The sequence below is a fragment of the Astatotilapia calliptera genome, chromosome 11, assembly GCF_900246225.1.
Source record: "Astatotilapia calliptera chromosome 11, fAstCal1.2, whole genome shotgun sequence".
NCBI lineage: Eukaryota > Metazoa > Chordata > Actinopteri > Cichliformes > Cichlidae > Astatotilapia > Astatotilapia calliptera.
Window position 1 is genome coordinate 34,164,947 of NC_039312.1, and position 17,203 is coordinate 34,182,149.

The 17,203-nt window shown below is 44.1% G+C and overlaps 3 protein-coding genes across 4 annotated transcripts; all 3 read right to left on the bottom strand.

Annotated features, from left to right (window-relative positions):
- Nucleotides 1–874: 874 nt before the first annotated feature.
- mgat1a (alpha-1,3-mannosyl-glycoprotein 2-beta-N-acetylglucosaminyltransferase a) lies at nucleotides 875–4,894 on the bottom strand. The gene is made up of 3 exons (XM_026183915.1): nucleotides 4,671–4,894; nucleotides 2,418–3,288; nucleotides 875–2,258 (listed from the first exon to the last, which is right to left on the bottom strand). The coding sequence occupies exons 2-3, from the start codon at nucleotides 3,027–3,029 to the stop codon at nucleotides 1,569–1,571; spliced, it is 1,302 nt and encodes a 433-aa protein (XP_026039700.1). The 5' UTR covers nucleotides 3,030–3,288; nucleotides 4,671–4,894; the 3' UTR covers nucleotides 875–1,568.
- A 4,933-nt stretch (nucleotides 4,895–9,827) lies between these two features.
- On the bottom strand, nucleotides 9,828–12,150 carry LOC113032576 (uncharacterized). The gene is made up of 2 exons (XM_026185567.1): nucleotides 10,931–12,150; nucleotides 9,828–10,851 (listed from the first exon to the last, which is right to left on the bottom strand). The coding sequence occupies exons 1-2, from the start codon at nucleotides 11,633–11,635 to the stop codon at nucleotides 10,780–10,782; spliced, it is 777 nt and encodes a 258-aa protein (XP_026041352.1). The 5' UTR covers nucleotides 11,636–12,150; the 3' UTR covers nucleotides 9,828–10,779.
- A 1,854-nt stretch (nucleotides 12,151–14,004) lies between these two features.
- Nucleotides 14,005–16,796, bottom strand: rnf183 (ring finger protein 183). Of its 2 annotated transcripts, none has more exons than XM_026185968.1 (2): nucleotides 15,801–16,796; nucleotides 14,005–15,253 (listed from the first exon to the last, which is right to left on the bottom strand). In XM_026185968.1, exon 2 carries the CDS (start codon nucleotides 15,189–15,191, stop codon nucleotides 14,229–14,231), a length of 963 nt encoding a protein of 320 aa, XP_026041753.1. In that variant the 5' UTR covers nucleotides 15,192–15,253; nucleotides 15,801–16,796; the 3' UTR covers nucleotides 14,005–14,228. The 2 variants fall into 2 exon arrangements, with proteins under 2 accessions (XP_026041753.1, XP_026041752.1); XM_026185967.1 differs by having other exon boundaries at nucleotides 14,005–15,256.
- Between the last annotated feature and the right edge of the window lie 407 nt (nucleotides 16,797–17,203).

Genomic DNA, 17,203 nt, shown 5'->3' on the forward strand with positions numbered 1-17,203 from the left:
ATTTTGTACAGTTCCATTGAGCTTTAAAGTCAGAATTTGGTATGACCACCTTTATGTTTTGTTTTTATTTTTTAACTCTCAGGCCAACTTTTCTCCATCCAGTTTGAAAAGGTCCCCAACACCACTGGCTGAAATGCAGCCCCAAGCGGTTTCAAAGAGTTTCACTGCTGTAGCGTTCTCCTGATCTCTTCTTTACATATTGACGGCCAGTTTTAAAGTTTGGTTTCATCGCTCCATCAGACCTGTTGCCACTGATTTTCCGATTTCCGGTTTTTGTGTAATTTGACATTTCAAGCTTTTCTCGCAGTTTCTCTTTCTTAAGAAAGCTTCTTGACAGTCACCTTTCTGCTGAGGCTTCAGTGTCTCTTCTTCGCATCTGTGGTGGGAAAGACTGAAATGGGAGGAGAGAAATCCAGGACGTGCAATTTAGGAAATAGGACGGGAGTTTCTCTTTTCCAGTGTCGGTGTTAAGCTCAGCCCCCAGGGGTCCAGGCCCACCCAGTAAAGTCACCGTGCCACATCGGCTGAAATCTACAGATACACTCTGACTAGAAGTTATTTATATTTTGGTAATGACCTATATCACTGATATTGCAGTGCAAGATCAATTTAATTATCCAGTTAATAGTACTTTAGTGCCTCTGCAAGAATCTTGGTAACCAGGATGACTGAGGGCAACACAGCACTGAGCACATTACCACACGCAGGTCAGACTCTGGGAAGCACCCCTCGTGTCTCAGGAGCCAAAAAGAGGTCATCTATCAGCCTGTGCAGCCTTTTTACAGAATGACTCAATAATACGTTGAAGATATTGTGTACTCAGTTATCCCAGTGTGTGTGTGGCGAGTTCACAGACCCAATTCCACACCTAAAGAAAACCTCTCTCCTGTTTGTTTATTAAACACATGCAACATGAAGTGCGAGTGAAAATAGCAAAGTTGTGTATTTTTTTTTAATCCAGAAATGATCAGACAAACAAGTGTAGTAGTTTGCAGGGTAACGAGCCTGCAAATAGAATCACATTAGAGTATCAAACAGGATCATGTGACAAAAAGTAAGCACAAAGAATAATTTCCATAGAAGGCATTAATGATCGGAATCAAACGACAGATTATACTGCAGTTATTACCTGGCACCAACACTATAAGCAACCACACCACAGATTACATTTCCCTCTTCACAGCAGACAGAAACAAGTCACACAGATTACCCGAGACTGCAAATAATTTAAACAAAAGTGGCAAAGTAGTAATTGCATTGAATGCATTAATGAATGTCATGTGCACACTTAGCATCGTATAAAAATAGATCTCTGGCGAATTACAGCAGATTTGTCTAACACGTAGTTGTGGTGGTTCCTACACCGTGTGTATAAATGTTTTGGAAGAATGAAAAAGACCTGAGTAGTATTGGCAAACCCCCACACCAGAAAGGGACATCCATTCTGTATCAGTAAGGACAAACAGCGTCAGCAAAGATCATTTTCTTCTTTGGTCTGGAATGCTTTCCCCCATCACATTGAAGAGATATAAAAGGCTACTGCTCATGGACGTTCTTCATCAGCTTCACTAAAGGTCATACTGGGTCCATCCTGGAGGGGGCGCTAAGTAGATCCTCCGTCCTCTGGACATGAAACTGACCACCCCTCTGTACCCTGACCGTGGCACTCCAGACTTAAAGTCATCCATTATTCCCAGATTTTTGGCCATCAATTTGAAACTGTCCTTACTCGAGTACTGAAGGCGGAAGGGCCCGGGTCCTTGTAGCTGGCCCTGCTTCACATCTTCATATTTAACCACAGGAGCACTGTAAACTTCCTTCTCAAAGTTTTCCTTGTATGTCTCCTCCTTCAAGTAACTCAGGTCCAACTTGGTGAAAGGCACAATCTCGGTATTCAGTTTAATGTAACGCAGGTATTTGTCAAAAAACTGACCCAGACTCACACCCTGGCGACCAAAAGTTAAAGTCCGTGAGATCTCTGGGCGTATACAGGCACGGTTGCGGCGCTGCTCTGGCTGGCGCATCCAGTCGTCCCAGAAAGCCTCAGGCCACTTTGGCTCCAGCTCCTCCCACACCTCCCTGAGGAGCATCCACCCCAGGCCGGGAAAGAAGTCTGTCCGATAGAGCAGGTCGGCCTTGCCGGGGTCCACATAGCCTTCCCTCCCATTGTCATTCCAGGCAGACACACACCACAGGCTGGGGTCAGATTTCAGGAAAGGCAGCAAGGCTCGGAAATACTCAAAGAAGTCTGGTGCCACCTAGAGCAAGAGATGAATAATTCAGTTCAACTGTTACATAACCATCGCAACAAGTGAAATAACGAGTTTTGAAAGAAGAAGATTAATTTAAGTTGTAAATAAAGAATGAAAATGAAGGAGAGATCACAAATCATTGGTGTTTAACATGAAAATAATCACCTCCAGGTCGTCCTCCACGATCACCACAGATGAATGACCGAGCGTCTTGAACACTTGGTTGAGCGCCCAGTGGTAATGCCTGGAGATTTTATAGTAACCCTTAAACTTCTTGTGCTCAGGCCTCACTTGGATGTCAGACAAATCCGGCTGCTTCAGATGAGTTACGTTGTTTCCATAAGACCGAATCACCTCAGCGGTCTCGGCATGTCCGCAGTCCTGACTCACTATGATTGGGTGGAGCGCTGCTGAGGGCCGGTGCTGCAGGAGTTTGTCCAAGCAGCGCTTCACGGTGACTCTGTTGCAGGCGATGACAAGGATAGGGATGGCAGGCTGAGGAGCAGCGGTCACCTTTGGCTTGTTGTCTGATGGCTCCCAGAGCAACTGATGATTCTGGATTTGCAATAGGATTTTTTTCTGCATCTCAAGTTCACTTTCGAATGCATTTGCAAATCGAAGCACATCTTCCATCACATTGCTGGGGGGCCCTTCGGGACCTTCTTTCTGATCTCGGCCCTGTGGGGGTCTCCCCCACAGCAGGAGTACCAGTATGGCATTCCATGTGATAAACAGGAACGCGCCACAAAAAATCAGACAGCTTCTCTTACGGATCATGGCCCAGAAACTGAGAGAGAGGGAGGGTGGGAAATTTCAGGAAGACAGAGTCTGAACAGAGAGACGTGTCCTTTTTAGAGACAACAGGAATGGGATATGGGAGGGGCAGCCTATGCTTTGTGTCATCACGGGCTCGCTCTGCAGATAGTGAAGTTATAAAGACACAATACAGCATTGGTGAAAGCGCAAGTCGTTAAAATCCGATGAAGAGCAAGATTCATCTTGGAGAAAATCCTCAACATTTAATGTCCTCTTTTATCTGAAATAAGATAAAAGGGAAAATATCAAATAAAATCAAGTCAATATCAAGGTTTCCAACTCTCACAAAACTTTCCCTCTCACATCCTGCCCAAACAAATCTCCCATCAAAGGTTTAAAGCCAATGTTTTAAGATAAAAAAAAATTGACAGCCCTTTTTAGGTTTAACAGGAGTTTTTGACCATTTTTCAGCAAAAACACTGAACTACACATATCAGAGAATGCAAAACACTGTTTATGTGCTTTATTGTCAGAACAGGAGATGAAGACTTAGTACTGTGTGCGTGGATGTTTATCTTAGTTATCATGACCTCTCGGTATTCAAATTCAGTGGTCTGGAATTTTAATACAGCTAAACAGAAACTGGGGCTTTTCACTATGCAGATTGCAGACATAGGCTGTATTTAGATGGACTCGGCTTCCCGGACTGAAAAGGCCCTTAAACCTAGATTTCTAATGGCCAGCAGGAGGTGACTACTCTTGAGTAAAGACTTACAGTTGTAAAGAAATCAATGGGTCAACGACCCTCAGCTCTCTTACTCAGGAAAGAGCTTGCAGATCACTTTATTACTGAATAAAACGTGAATTTAAAGGTATAAAGTCTGGTCGTTACTACGGTTTGAAAGCAGGGCTGCACAGCTTTCGCTCACTGGCACAAGATCGGTCATTCACAAACTGCCTTTAGTTTCTCAGACAGTTTCATTCGTTCACATCTGGTTTCAATACCAAGGCAATGATGCGAAAATGGGAGTCTTCATTACCAGCGTTTGGTGACGTCACAATGGCTACATCCATCTTTTATGTACAGTCATTCACGTGCCATTAAGTACCGCCTGCAATTACACGCAGCATTTGGAGCTTATCGTTTTAAAATAAGCTGCTGACGTTTGATTAGGAATTTTCCGTTTTTAAACACATTGTTATTAAGTCAATAAAAATGAATAAAAAACAACTTCGCAGCCAGCACAGTTTACCTGATAATTACTAACGAATTATTAATGACCCCGCCCCTTAATGCAAAACGGCAGTTTAAGACTATTCAATGGGGCCAGGTCAACCCCGAACGCCCTGCCCCCACACCGCTCCAACTACATCTGAAAGTTCTGTTTCTGCTTTAAATAACCAATAAAGTGAAGGCAGGAAATCAGACAGGAAGTTGACAGTGATGATTCACCAAAATGCCTGTGATCGATTTTCTCTTATCACCTGTGGCTGACTCGACACAGCAGACAAACTGCGGTTTATTAAAACACAAAAACAGCTGGCATCACCGACTTCACCCTCTCCGTCCCTCCGTCCCTCCCTCACGCTGCTCGTCAGGCGCCTTGTGCTCGTCACAGTAAACACAGTAGTCTGAGGAGGAGAGTTCGAAGCTGCCCTCACCTCACAATGTGCCCGCTCCTTCTTGCTGTGGCCATTTCTTCGGGAAAAGTTCCGCAGAAATGAGGCCAGTGTCTTGCTTCTTCCCCGGCGGCTGGAGCAACTTCACGCCGCCGACTTTCTCCCGTTTCTCGCTGGCTGCAAGAAAAAGAGGAGGAGAAAAGAAGTAACACGACAACTTCCTGGTTTTAGGGCAGACACGGAAGTCCCGCCCCCAGCCGTCACCTTGAGAAATTACGCAACAGTTTGACGCGAGAGCCGCTCTCAGCGGAGCTAATTAGAAACAGCGGCAGCCTTTGAAGTCTTTGTGCACACACACTGTCTGCTTCCCCTCACCGAGGCTTCCACACGGACAGCGAACAGCCAGGGAGGCCCGGAAAACTGCTTTTTCATTTAATTTAGCTAATTTATCTTTTTCTGCTTGAGCTGCACAGGAGCGCGCGTAATTTGCATGAGCCACACGGGAAGAGGGGAATGGAGAGAAGAAGAAAACCTTCCCTTCTATTTGCTGTACTTGTAGACAAGCACATAACAAAAGCACACAGGGTACGGCCTATTTACTGCAGCTTATATTGTTGCATCCAAATTGCACAAAGCTTGCCCACTTACAAAAACAGGCTAGCTCCAAAGGAATAAAGAATTAATCTCATAAAGAGATTGTGAAATTTGCACTACCATCCTAAAATTATGACACATACTCTCAGTGTTGAATATAACACTGAAGAAATTGGATCTATAAAACCTAGAGAAAGCTTATTTCATCTGAAATTCGGTGTCCAAGCCCTGAAAATTTACTGTTACAGTGGGGCAAAAAAGTATTTAGTCAGCCACCGATTGTGCAAGTTCCCCCACTTAAAATGATTACAGAGGTCAGTAATTTGCACCAGAGGTACACTTCAACTGTGAGAGACAGAATGTGAAAAAAAAATCCATGAATCCACATGGTAGGATTTGTAAAGAATTTATTCGTAAATTAGGGTGGAAAATAAGTATTTGGTCACCTCAAACAAGGAAAATCTCTGGCTCTCACAGACCTGTAACGTCTTCTGTAAGAAGCTTTTCTGTCCCCCACTCGTTACCTGTATGAATGGCACCTGTTTGAACTCATCATCTGTATAAAAGACACCTGTCCACAGCCTCAAACAGTCAGACTCCAAACTCCGCCATGGCCAAGACCAAAGAGCTTTCGAAGGACACCAGGAAAAGTATTGTAGACCTGCACCAGACTGGGAAGAGTGAATCTACAATGGGCAAGCAGCTTGGTGTGAAAAAAATCAACTGTGGGAGCAATCATCAGAAAATGGAAGACATACAAGACCACTGATAATCTCCCTCGATCTGGGGCTCCACGCAAGATCTCATCCCGTGGGGTCAAAATGATCATGAGAACGGTGAGCAAAGACTGGGGGGACCTGGTGAATGACCTGCAGAGAGCTGGGACCAAAGTAACAAAGGTCACCATCAGTAACACACTACAACGGCAGGGAATCAAATCCCGCAGTGCCAGACGTGTTCCGCTGCTGAAGCCAGTGCATGTCCAGGCCCGTCTGAAGTTTGCCAGAGAGCACATGGATGATACAGCAGAGGATTGGGAGAATGTCATGTGGTCAGATGAAACCAAAGTAGAACTTTTTGGTATAAACTCAACTCGTCGTGTTTGGAGGAAGAAGAATACTGAGTTGCATCCCAAGAACACCATACCTACTGTGAAGCATGGGGGTGGAAACATCATGCTATGGGGCTGTTTTTCTGCCAAGGGGACAGGACGACTGATCCGTGTTAAGGACAGAATGAATGGGGCCATGTATCGTGAGATTTTGAGCCAAAACCTCCTTCCATCAGTGAGAACTTTGAAGATGAAACGAGGCTGGGTCTTCCAACATGACAATGATCCAAAACACACCGCCCGGGCAACAAAGGAGTGGCTCCGTAAGAAGCATTTGAAAGTCCTGGAGTGGCCTAGCCAGTCTCCAGACCTCAACCCCATAGAAAATCTGTGGCGGGAGTTGAAAGTCCGTGTTGCTCGGCGACAGCCCCAAAACATCACTGCTCTCGAGAAGATCTGCATGGAGGAATGGGCCAAAATACCAGCTACGGTGTGTGCAAACCTGGTAAAGACCTATAGTAAACGTTTGACCTCTGTTATTGCCAACAAAGGTTATGTTACAAAGTATTGAGTTGTATTTTTGTTATTGACCAAATACTTATTTTCCACCCTGATTTACGAATAAATTCTTTACAAATCCTACCATGTGGATTCATGGATTTTTTTTTTTTTTTTTTTTTTTTTCACATTCTGTCTCTCACAGTTGAAGTGTACCTCTGGTGCAAATTACTGACCTCTGTCATCATTTTAAGTGGGGGAACTTGCACAATCGGTGGCTGACTAAATACTTTTTTGCCCCACTGTATACCCATAGCTGTTGATTATACTCATTATAGATTAATTAATAACCTGAATAGTTTTTCTGCTGAATCTAAGTCTATAAAGGTGACATAGAGCCTTTTGCCTTTAAACATCTTATTTTGACTCTAAATCAGCCTAAAAACGAAATATTTTCAATTAATCCCCACAAGCAAAGATTTATCAGGATGGAGAAGATAAAATGTCACATTAATGCTGACTAGTCAATAATTACATGAGGACATAGTGGACAATACAAAAACAGTGTATTGCCACGATATTATTTTTATTAATGTTTTGTTTTGGAGGTTTATGTTGGCAGACTTAATGTTGGAGAAATACAAAAAGTACACCTTGTTTCAGTTTTTTAGGTTTTAAATATCATCGAGTAATAAAATCATAGAACCTCAGATGAGCAATAAGCTATGACATATTACTCAGGGCCATTATTTATATAAGCCAAAATGCAGATGCAGCATGTGAAAAATGTGCTACACCCTTAATGTATCCATAGTTATTATTGTGAATGCCTCTACACAAACACAAGTTTTGGAGGTCTGTTAACACAATGGCAAAGGCATCCCAGCAAATTCAGCCCAGTGTCAGAGTAATGCTCAGAGAAACTCTAAAAAACCCAAGAGCTCCATCTAAGACAGTTAGCATGTTAAATTTCATGACAATAGAATCAGAAAACAATTGAAAAATAATGACTTGATGGATTTTTAGAGAAAGCTTCTTCTCCATAAAGAACACATCAGTACAGCTAAGGTTTAGAAACTTTAGTCTGATCAAATCAAAAGACTTCTGGATCAGTGTCCTTTTGAACAGATGAGATGGGTACTCTGGCTTCCTCCCACCGTCCAAAGACATGCAGTTTGTAGGGAAATGTCCATAGGTGTGAATGTGAGCGTGAAGGGTTGTCTGCCTCTGTGTGTTGGCCCTGCGACAGACTGGTGACCTGTCCAGGGTGTGCCCCGCCTCTGGCCCTATGACAGCTGGGATAGGCTCCACCCAGGAGAATCCATAAAAGATCCATAAAATCAAAAATTCAACTGAAGACTGTACTTAACTTTTCCTCTCTTTGCTTTTCTCTCTGTGAAATCCTGAACTCAAAGGAATATCCTGCTGATCTCATGAAGAACTGCAACTCTATCTCTATCAGCAGACTGAAAGATTTGCTAAGAGACTCACAGGCTTATAAATACTGACGTCTTTTCGTGTTTGGTGCTCATCGGTGCGTGGAAGTGTTGTGGGGAGTGGAGAGGCAAATTAGCTTTAAGGTAACTCTGGTACAACGTATCAAATGACAATATTTATGTTAATATTGCGCAGGGTCACTTTTCAAAAAATGTCAATAAAAAAATAAAAATGTATGGATCCCAGAAGTCCCTTCTGAAGCAAGTGACCTTTGACAGAGTCTCTGGTCAGTTATTTTAAAGCAGTATCAAAATGTGCATGTCTAACATGTGGCTACTAAATGGTGCACAGTAGCCTGGTAGAGGTTTAAAAAAGTCAAACATACACTACCAGTAAGAAGTTTGGACACACCCTCTCATTTAATGGTTTTCTTTCTTTTTCTTACTTTATATATTGTAGATACTGAAAACATCAAATACATGGAATTATGTAGCAAAAAACAGAAAAATAATTCTAAATATGTTTTATATGTTAGATTCCTGGAAGTAGCCGCCCTTTCCTTTGTTGACAGCGCTGCAAACTCTTGGCCTTTTCTCAGTGAGCTTCATGATGTAGTCACCTTAAATGGTTTTCACTCACAGGTGTACGTTTGCCAGAGTTCAAACGTTACGTTGCAACTGGTTCACATGAGCACCGCCCCAAGAGCAAGAGTCACCTCTGCCGCTAAGGATAAATTCATCTGAGTTACCTCAGAAATCACAAGTTAACAGCACCTCAGATTAGAGCCCAGATAAATGCCACACAGAGTTCCAGGAGTAGACACATCTCTACATCAACTGTTAAGAGGAGACTGTGTGAATCAGGCCTTTATGGTCAAATAGCTGCTAAGAAACTACTACTAAGGAAAAACAACAAGTAGAAGAGATTTGTTTGGGCCAAGAAACACAAGGAATGGGCATCAGACCAGTGGAAACATGTGCCTTGGTCTGTTGACTCTAAATGTAAGATCTTTGGTTTCACTCGCCGTGTCTTTGTGTGACGCAGAAAAAGTGAATGGTCTCTACATGCATGGTTCCCACCGAGAAGCATGGAGGAGGAGGTGTGATGGTGTGGGGGTGCTTTGCTGGTGACACTGTTGGAGATTTATTCAAACACCTCCAGGCTGTGTAAGGGCTGTTTGACGAAGAAGGAGAGCAATGGAGTGCTGCACCAGATGGTCTGGCCTCCACAATCACCTGACCTGAACCCAGTGGAGATGGTTTGGGATGAGACTGACTGCAGAGTGAATGCAAAAGAACCAACGAGTGCTCCACATCTCTGGGAACTCCTTCAGGTCTGTTGGAGAACCATTTCAGGTGAAATGGCATTCAGCTCAACGAGAAAATTCCAAGCTTGTGCAAAGCAGTAATGTGCTTTCATAGTTTTGATGCCTACAATTTAAATACTCATGAAAATAAAGAAAAAAAAACATTAAATGAGAAGGTGTTTTCACATTTTAGACTGGTAGGGTATGTTGGTATATGTTCCGCTGGCACAGAATATTTATGTTTTGTGCACTGTATAAAAACAGTGGACGTCTTTTAATTATTTCCACACATTTATATCGTTTTTACTCAGTGTGCATTGGTGTGTTTCTTGAGGCTTTATTTTAACTCCAATTTAAAGAGGAAGTTTGTGTCACGGTCTCTGTAAAATGAGCTTTTGTGCAAATTATGCAGGGTGAGAGTTTTAATGCAGACAGTTGATTCTGCTCATCTGAGCGCAGCATTTTCAGTTGGCTGGAGAAACCTGCAGACGGCCGACTTCTTCTGTCTGCGGGGACCGAAGAGGTCACCTGGACGAGCGAGAACACGTTTCTCCCACTGGAAACACTGAGCCCTGACAAACAGAGTATCTGCAGCACGCAAGGTGAGCATATCCATTCAGAAGACTTGCAATACATGCTTGTTTCTTGTTGCTCATACAGACAAGTGGCAAATTAAAGGAAAAAACCAGAACCACTGAACCCTACAGAGGGGGAACTCGCTGTAGGCCCCTGCAGTGGTGATCCACTTCAAATCAATACAAAGTTATGCAGAAACATCAGCTTAATGATTAAATATTTTTGTCCTGGTGGGAGTGGGCTCTTCCATGATGACATATCCCCAACCACTGAAAAGTCTTAAGAGGGTGAAAATGTTGCAAACCACACGCTGTAGCCTTTGCCACAGTATGCGACTCAATCTGATCTCAATCTAATTGATCACTAATCCATGTGGGACTTTGCCCTCGACCATTATCATCAAAAAAACAGATAAGGGAAAACATTTTTTTACAGTAAATATGGTCTTGCCCAAATCAGAGATTTAGAGAGTCGCTGCCAAACAGCACTAATGGTGTTTGTGGAGGCTCAACGCTTCATTTCAAACACTTCATTCTGGTTCTTCCATTCATTTGCCACTGGTTAGTGTGCCATGAAAAACAGCTGGTTGGTTTCTATCAGCAGGTTGAAGTCCAGATGTGGTGTGTGTCCTGAAAAGTCAATAAATGATGTTGATCGCAATGCTTCTTTGTGGCGCTGAGGCCTTGGACTCAGTCAGGTCCTTCCTGTGTGATCTTTTGTGCTGAGCTGGAGTTGTTCTTGTAAGAGGTCTGTTTGTTTGCCTAAAAGACAAAGCGTGATGTATTTTCATACAGTAACATTTACATGAATTATCTATTCTCGGTTCAACAGGACTCTCACCTGGAGGCTCCGGCTGCTGGAGTTGTTCTCATCCCGCTGGCACAGCAGATGTCGTGGTGCTTCATCGGGGCTGCTGCCTGAGCTACGCACATCTCCCAAATTCAAAAACAGAATTTTGGACACCAGACAAGTCACAGACAAGCACGTGCTCCTCAGTACAGACCAGCCGTTTAACATGAAGGACGGGATTTGTCCCACTAAACACGGAGGGGACGTCACGGACAGCTTCAGGACGCTCGCAGAGATTTCACTCGTGTCTTTAACCAAAGCGCTTTTGCGGATGTGTGCAGGATCTTTAATCTGAATTATTTTAGAGCATTTATTATTTCCAGACAGTCTGCTCGCTAGTACGCGCACCAGCGCAGGCGCAGCTGAGTGCGCGTGCGCTGGAGATTGCGAAAGTTTTGGGTAACGTAATCCACTCACTTCCCTGGAAACTTTACCCCCCACTCTGTCCGACCTGTACGAAACAATCAGCCTTCTTCCCACCAGGACCACCACACACTCTCCGTGTGGAGAAGCCTCCGCCGCTGACGCCTGGTGTGAGCCGCTGCGCTCGCCCGGAGAGTCGCGCAGCGCCCCGCCGGCCAGTCCTAGGCCGTACGCCGAGCTGGCAGGCCGCTTGGCCGGCGGATTCCTCGTCCAGATATTCCCCCGGCACCGGAGAACAGCGGACAGGGCAGAGGCCGAGGGGGTGGAAGCCATGGTGATCGGTAGCGTCCACGTCTCTCCTCCTTAACGCCAGCCTCCGTCTAAACACTCACATAACCTTCAGAGGTTTATTTGCGTAAGGAGCGGGTCAGAGGAGGGTGGGGGGTTTCTTCTAGTCTGGTCCACGCGACTATATTTGCCTCGACTGTGACAGTGGGGGGTTCGTGTGGGTGTGTCTTTAGGCCAGAGCAGAACAAGCAGCTACTTTACACCCCGGAGTGGAAACACTGGATGAAAATGAGACAGATTTAGCAGGTACTCGGATGCAGAGGGACTGGGAGACAAATGCAGTTTAGGTTTTTGAAGTAAATCAAAAATGGGCACAGTTGCCCCGAGTGATCGATTTATACGATCTATTTCTTCTCCTAAAAATAAAAAAGTAGCAGTGTGACACTCGAAGATCTGAGAACCGGTCACAGGGGGCATCGCGGGTCACAAAATTCTACATGAATAAAAACTTCTGTTAATAAATAAAAAGTGACTCTGAAGAAACGCACAAAACAGCAATAAACAAGTTTCACCTACTGAATATTCTTTTTTTCTCTTTTCGTTTATCATTTCCATTTAATGTGGAAATAGTATAGTTTGCACTTCAATTTCATTTCAGTTAATTTCCAAAATGAATTCGATTCTTTTATTTAACATGTTTAAATGCTTTTTTTTTTTTTTTAAACTAATGTAAAGTTTTTCCAGACTAACCTTTGGTCGTTACGTTCGTTATAGTGACCTTGGTCAGGACAATTACATAATAGTTGGAGCTGGACAATGAATACAAACATAAACGCAAACATTTATTGAGAGCACTTCCTGAAGGGGGCGCTACAGGTTAAGCTAAAATGCCCTCAAAAAAGATTTTATAAAGATTTCTGTACTGTGTAAACTTTATTGTCCTACTTTTTTAAAAAGCAATTCATACCGTTTCTGTAGTGCTGTTGTATAATGTTACAAAGGTTTGAGTAAGCTGAGCCCACACAGTCCTTGCTGTAAGCTTTTCAGGATTTAGGCTGGAGTGACATTTCTATTAGACTCAGCACATGTTGTTGTGTTTTTCCCTTTGTTTATCAGATTTAATACAGTTCATTTCTGATGAAGTGATGATTTTAAATATTTGTTAAATCCAGACAGTTTAAAGTGGTCTTTGCCATTGGAAATAGCTGGATACTGTTAAGACATGGTTTCCAGGAAAGACGGGGGGGGTACAGGTTTTTAAGTATTTCTCTTTTTCATGTGTCAGAATGGACACCATTACTATTTTAACTACACCCCTCTGGGACGTTGCCCAGTGTCCCCCAGGAGGAGCTCTGGGTGAGTGGACGCTCAGTGGGTTAAAGGTCAACACTGATCCTCCTGGTCAGTTATGAGTCTCTCTTGAAACCCCTGACTAAGTCGATACCTTACAGCTTATCGCCGGGGTGGTACCCTCTAAAGTGTGACTGTTTCTGGTTTGCACTTTACAGAAAGAAGTTTTGAACTTTTACTTTTAAAATCATTCGTTGCAAATATACATAAGAGTCACAGAATGAAACCTGTCACACTGACTCAAGAGAAATGTCTGTGGTTTTGTACAAAAGACTCACCTGCAATTCTTAACACCGGAATTTTTAATTCCCTGTTGCCCTGTACGAACATTTCCCATCTGACATCACTCACTTCTTTACTTCTTACTGCTGAAGTTAAAAAGCCTGATCCTGAAACAGGCCATCAAATTAAAGTTTTCCATGTGCTGATTTTAAATGTTTTTTCACTCACTGCTTGTTGCACACATTCCTGATCCACCCTACATCAAAGTGATGGATGACATGCTGCAACTGATCCTCCCCAATCAGCCAGAAAAATGCCACAAAGGGCGTGACGCCCGTGTTTGTCAAACAGGCTTGTCATCCTAAAAATCCCGATATGCACAGCTGAGAGGAAGTTGCTCAATCCACCCTGTTAGCAGGTGTGTTTACACGGTTAAAGGGGATCAGGTGTCTAAATGAAGCATGAGGGCTTCTGAAAAGAAATAAGCAGCAGGTGTGTATCAGTAGAGGACAATCTCAAATATGCCTTTATTTGATGGATATGTTGAGAAATACTTGCAAATATATAAATCATCTGTGGCATCTGTATGTACAATGGGTTTGGACTATAAACAAAATTAGTTAAGAACTATAAACTCTGGTTTGCGAGATCAGCGTTCAATCCAGAGATCTTCCCAACCTTTCATCACAGAGTGTAGTGCATTTCAACATTTACAGCTTACTTGATCTGTGCACAAGGTTCCTTTATTGTGTTCAGCCGCTCTCACGGTGAACACAAACACCTTCAGAAAAGAATAAAAACAGGAAACACATCAGTCCCTTTTCCTTCATGTGCACCTGCCAGTTCTTTTGTTTTTAAAAAAATGTTGCTCTCCTGGTTTTCCTTCATTTCTCCACGTGACCCAAGCTTGAAGGAGCTCAGTTTGTACTTCACCATTATAAACACAAGGTGTGCAAAGTGGAACAAGGGTCACTGGAAGTTTTGTGTGATTCTCTCTCCTTGTCCACTTCATCTCCCCAACCATCACCCTCCACAGTCCTGTCCTTGACATGGACGCATCTCTAGTTCATGGATTTTGCTGTGAAGTGTTGTTTGATTGTGGACGTGGGGGATGAACGTTGTTCAAGGACACAGTGGGTATGATCACAAAAGCCAGAATTCCCACCAGCATGAGCGCCACAGTGATGGTGATGATGGTCGCAACCACTGCGTAGTAGCACTGATCTGAACGGAACATCCTGCGCAGGCGACCTCTCATCCTGCTCGGAGGTCTGCCTACATCCACCACAGTGGTCGGGGTGATCCCCTGCTCCATTGCACTTAGCTGGAGGTTCCTGCTTGGTGCCGCCTGAGTGTCTTGACTCTTGGTAGGCAGACTGACGACATTAGGCCTGCTCGGGCTGTTGGGAGGAGGGTTCTTCAGCATCAGCTTACCCTGGCCGCGCTTAAAGCGGATGGACAGCGCCCGCTGCATATCTGAAGGGAGTTTGCTGATGATGTCCCGATTGTTTCCCAGACGGGGCAGGTCCCGGCCGCGAGGGAGCTCAGTCACCTCTCGGCACACGGGGCAGGACAGGGTCTTGAGCTCAGGTGAGGTGACGTTGATGCGAGCCAGGCACTCCAGACAGAAGGTGTGCCCGCATGCCAGCAGCTTTGGGGTCTTGAAGACATTATCGTAAGTGCAGAAGCACACAGCGCACTCTGTGTCCTCCACGTCATTTTCAGGGGGTTTCATCCTTCTCCGATCGCTCTCTCCGTCTCTCTGGCGCCGCCCACGGCCCTCCTCGCTCCTTCCACGATGCCTCCTTTCTCCACGGTTCCTGTCTGACTCTCTTCTCCTCCCTCTTTCCGTCCTCTCAGAGTCAGAACTCCTCGATCTCCTCACTCTTAATGATTTCTCTTTTTTCCGGTGCTCCTCCTTGCTGTTCCTGTCATTCTGTCCGAGTTTGGGTTTGACGTTAGGGGCCTGGGGCTGCCTGGCTCCATGGCTCTCTTCGGCCCTGCTGTTTTCCTCCCCACCATCACTCATACTGGAGTGATGTCAGAGGTAAAGTGCCGTCTGGAATTCGACTCCTACCAGTTTCCCAACAGCTGCTGTGGAAAATTAAACCTCAGATGAGTTTATTGGCTCCCAAAATCAAGCAGAGCAGGAAGTAAGCCACAGGAATTTACCTGCAGTCACCACTGCTGCTTCACGGTGATGAAGCAAGAACGCCTAATCGCTGGCTGACATCTCGATTGTATTGAAATGCTGTTGTTATTCAACATGTATGTGCTGCTTTAGTCTTGACAATTGATAAGTTGCTATATTTGTTTAGTAGGTTTTCCTGCACAGAAATTGTGAGGAAACATGAGCTGGGAGTGCGTCAAGTGGAGGCTGGACTTCTGAGAAGCAAAACTGGGACTTCTTTGTAACGCTGCAGCAAATTTTCATTGTACCCAGTGAATTTACTTTTTTTAAAAAGTTTTAACACCAACAAGAGGCTCAGAATTCACATTGTTCACATTTGTTTAAAAAAAAGCAGCGCAGACATGTTGGCAAAGTTGCAAGAATTCCCACTTCAGACTTTTTATGATTTCATGACTTTTGAATGGAAGCTGGTAAGTAAAAAAGAAAAAAGAATTTGTGCACACTGACCTGTGAGGTAGATGACTGCCGGATCAGTTCGTCAGAGTTGATCTGACATGTAATCCAGTCGTGTCAGTGCAGTCAACACTGCTCATGACTAAACGTCATAACTAAAAACAGTGATTGTTTTGAGCTCCCTGCTTCCCTCTTCTGTTCTTATCTTTGCTCTTATATCTACTTTTCTAATTGAGGACTCAGCATTGTCTCCTCCTCCTCTGAACCCTCCCCCCTTTGCCACACTTCCTCCCGCCCTCCTTTTTCTCGTCAGACCAGTTCAACCAGCTGCTACTGTTTTCATTCGTTTCTCTCTCTGTGGACTTTATAGATACTTTAGTTATTTACTTAAATGACCCCATGTGGCCACTCACACTGAAAGAAGATGCATGAAAATGACATTGCACCCCAGAGAATCATACTAATGTCTCCCTCGTGTGCAGACTAACCCCGTGTCACATATCAGATCAGGTACCTGTAGCATCACATGATAGAAGCACGTCTTGTCTCGCTGTTTCTGATTCTTAGTGTGATACAAGTCATGACAGACAACAGTCACCGTCAGGAAAATTCCACTCTGGCTCCATAAAGAGGATGACAATGCATCTTTGTGAACATACAGCATATCAGCATGTCATATTTGTCATTCCTCTGCCACAGTCTTGTCACTTCATGGTTTTACAACTCAAACAAGATCAGCTACATAGCTTTTCCTCACTCCACAGGCCCGCAGGTACTCACTCTGTGCCTGAGAGCCACACAGCTCGAGACAATAACTACACCAGATTCAAGTCTTTGACATTAAATGCTCAGGATTTTCTATGAGTCTGTGGTGGCCAGTGCAACCCTCTACGCCGTTGCATGCTGGGGGGAGTAGATTGAGGGTTGCTGATACTAACAGACTCAAACTGATCTGGAAGGCCAGCAATGTTGTAGGGATGGAGCTGGACTCTCTTGAGGTGGTCTCGGAGAGGCGAATGTTGTCCAAGATAAAGACAATGTTGGATAATTCCTCCCACCCACTCCATGACGTGCTGGCCAGTCACAGGAGCTCGTTCAGTGAGAGACTGAGATGACCAAAAAGCACCACTGACCGACACAGGAACTCATTCCTACCTGTGGCTCCCTGTACAACTTAACACACTGTTTACTGCAATAGCTGCACCCTTTTGCACATCATGCTCTTCTTTCTTATTCAGCTATTTATCAATAAGTGACTTATATGTATGTATATATTGTGCCATTTCTTACTTTGTGTATTGTCTGTCTTTGTTACTGTTTGTACTGGAGCACTGTAACCAAAATATTTTCCCTTATGGATCAATAAACTACTCTGAGTCTGAAGATTAACAGTGCAGCACAACTGCACATCGTAGAGTTGTGTTTGTCAAACAGCTCAACAATCTTCTGAAAATACG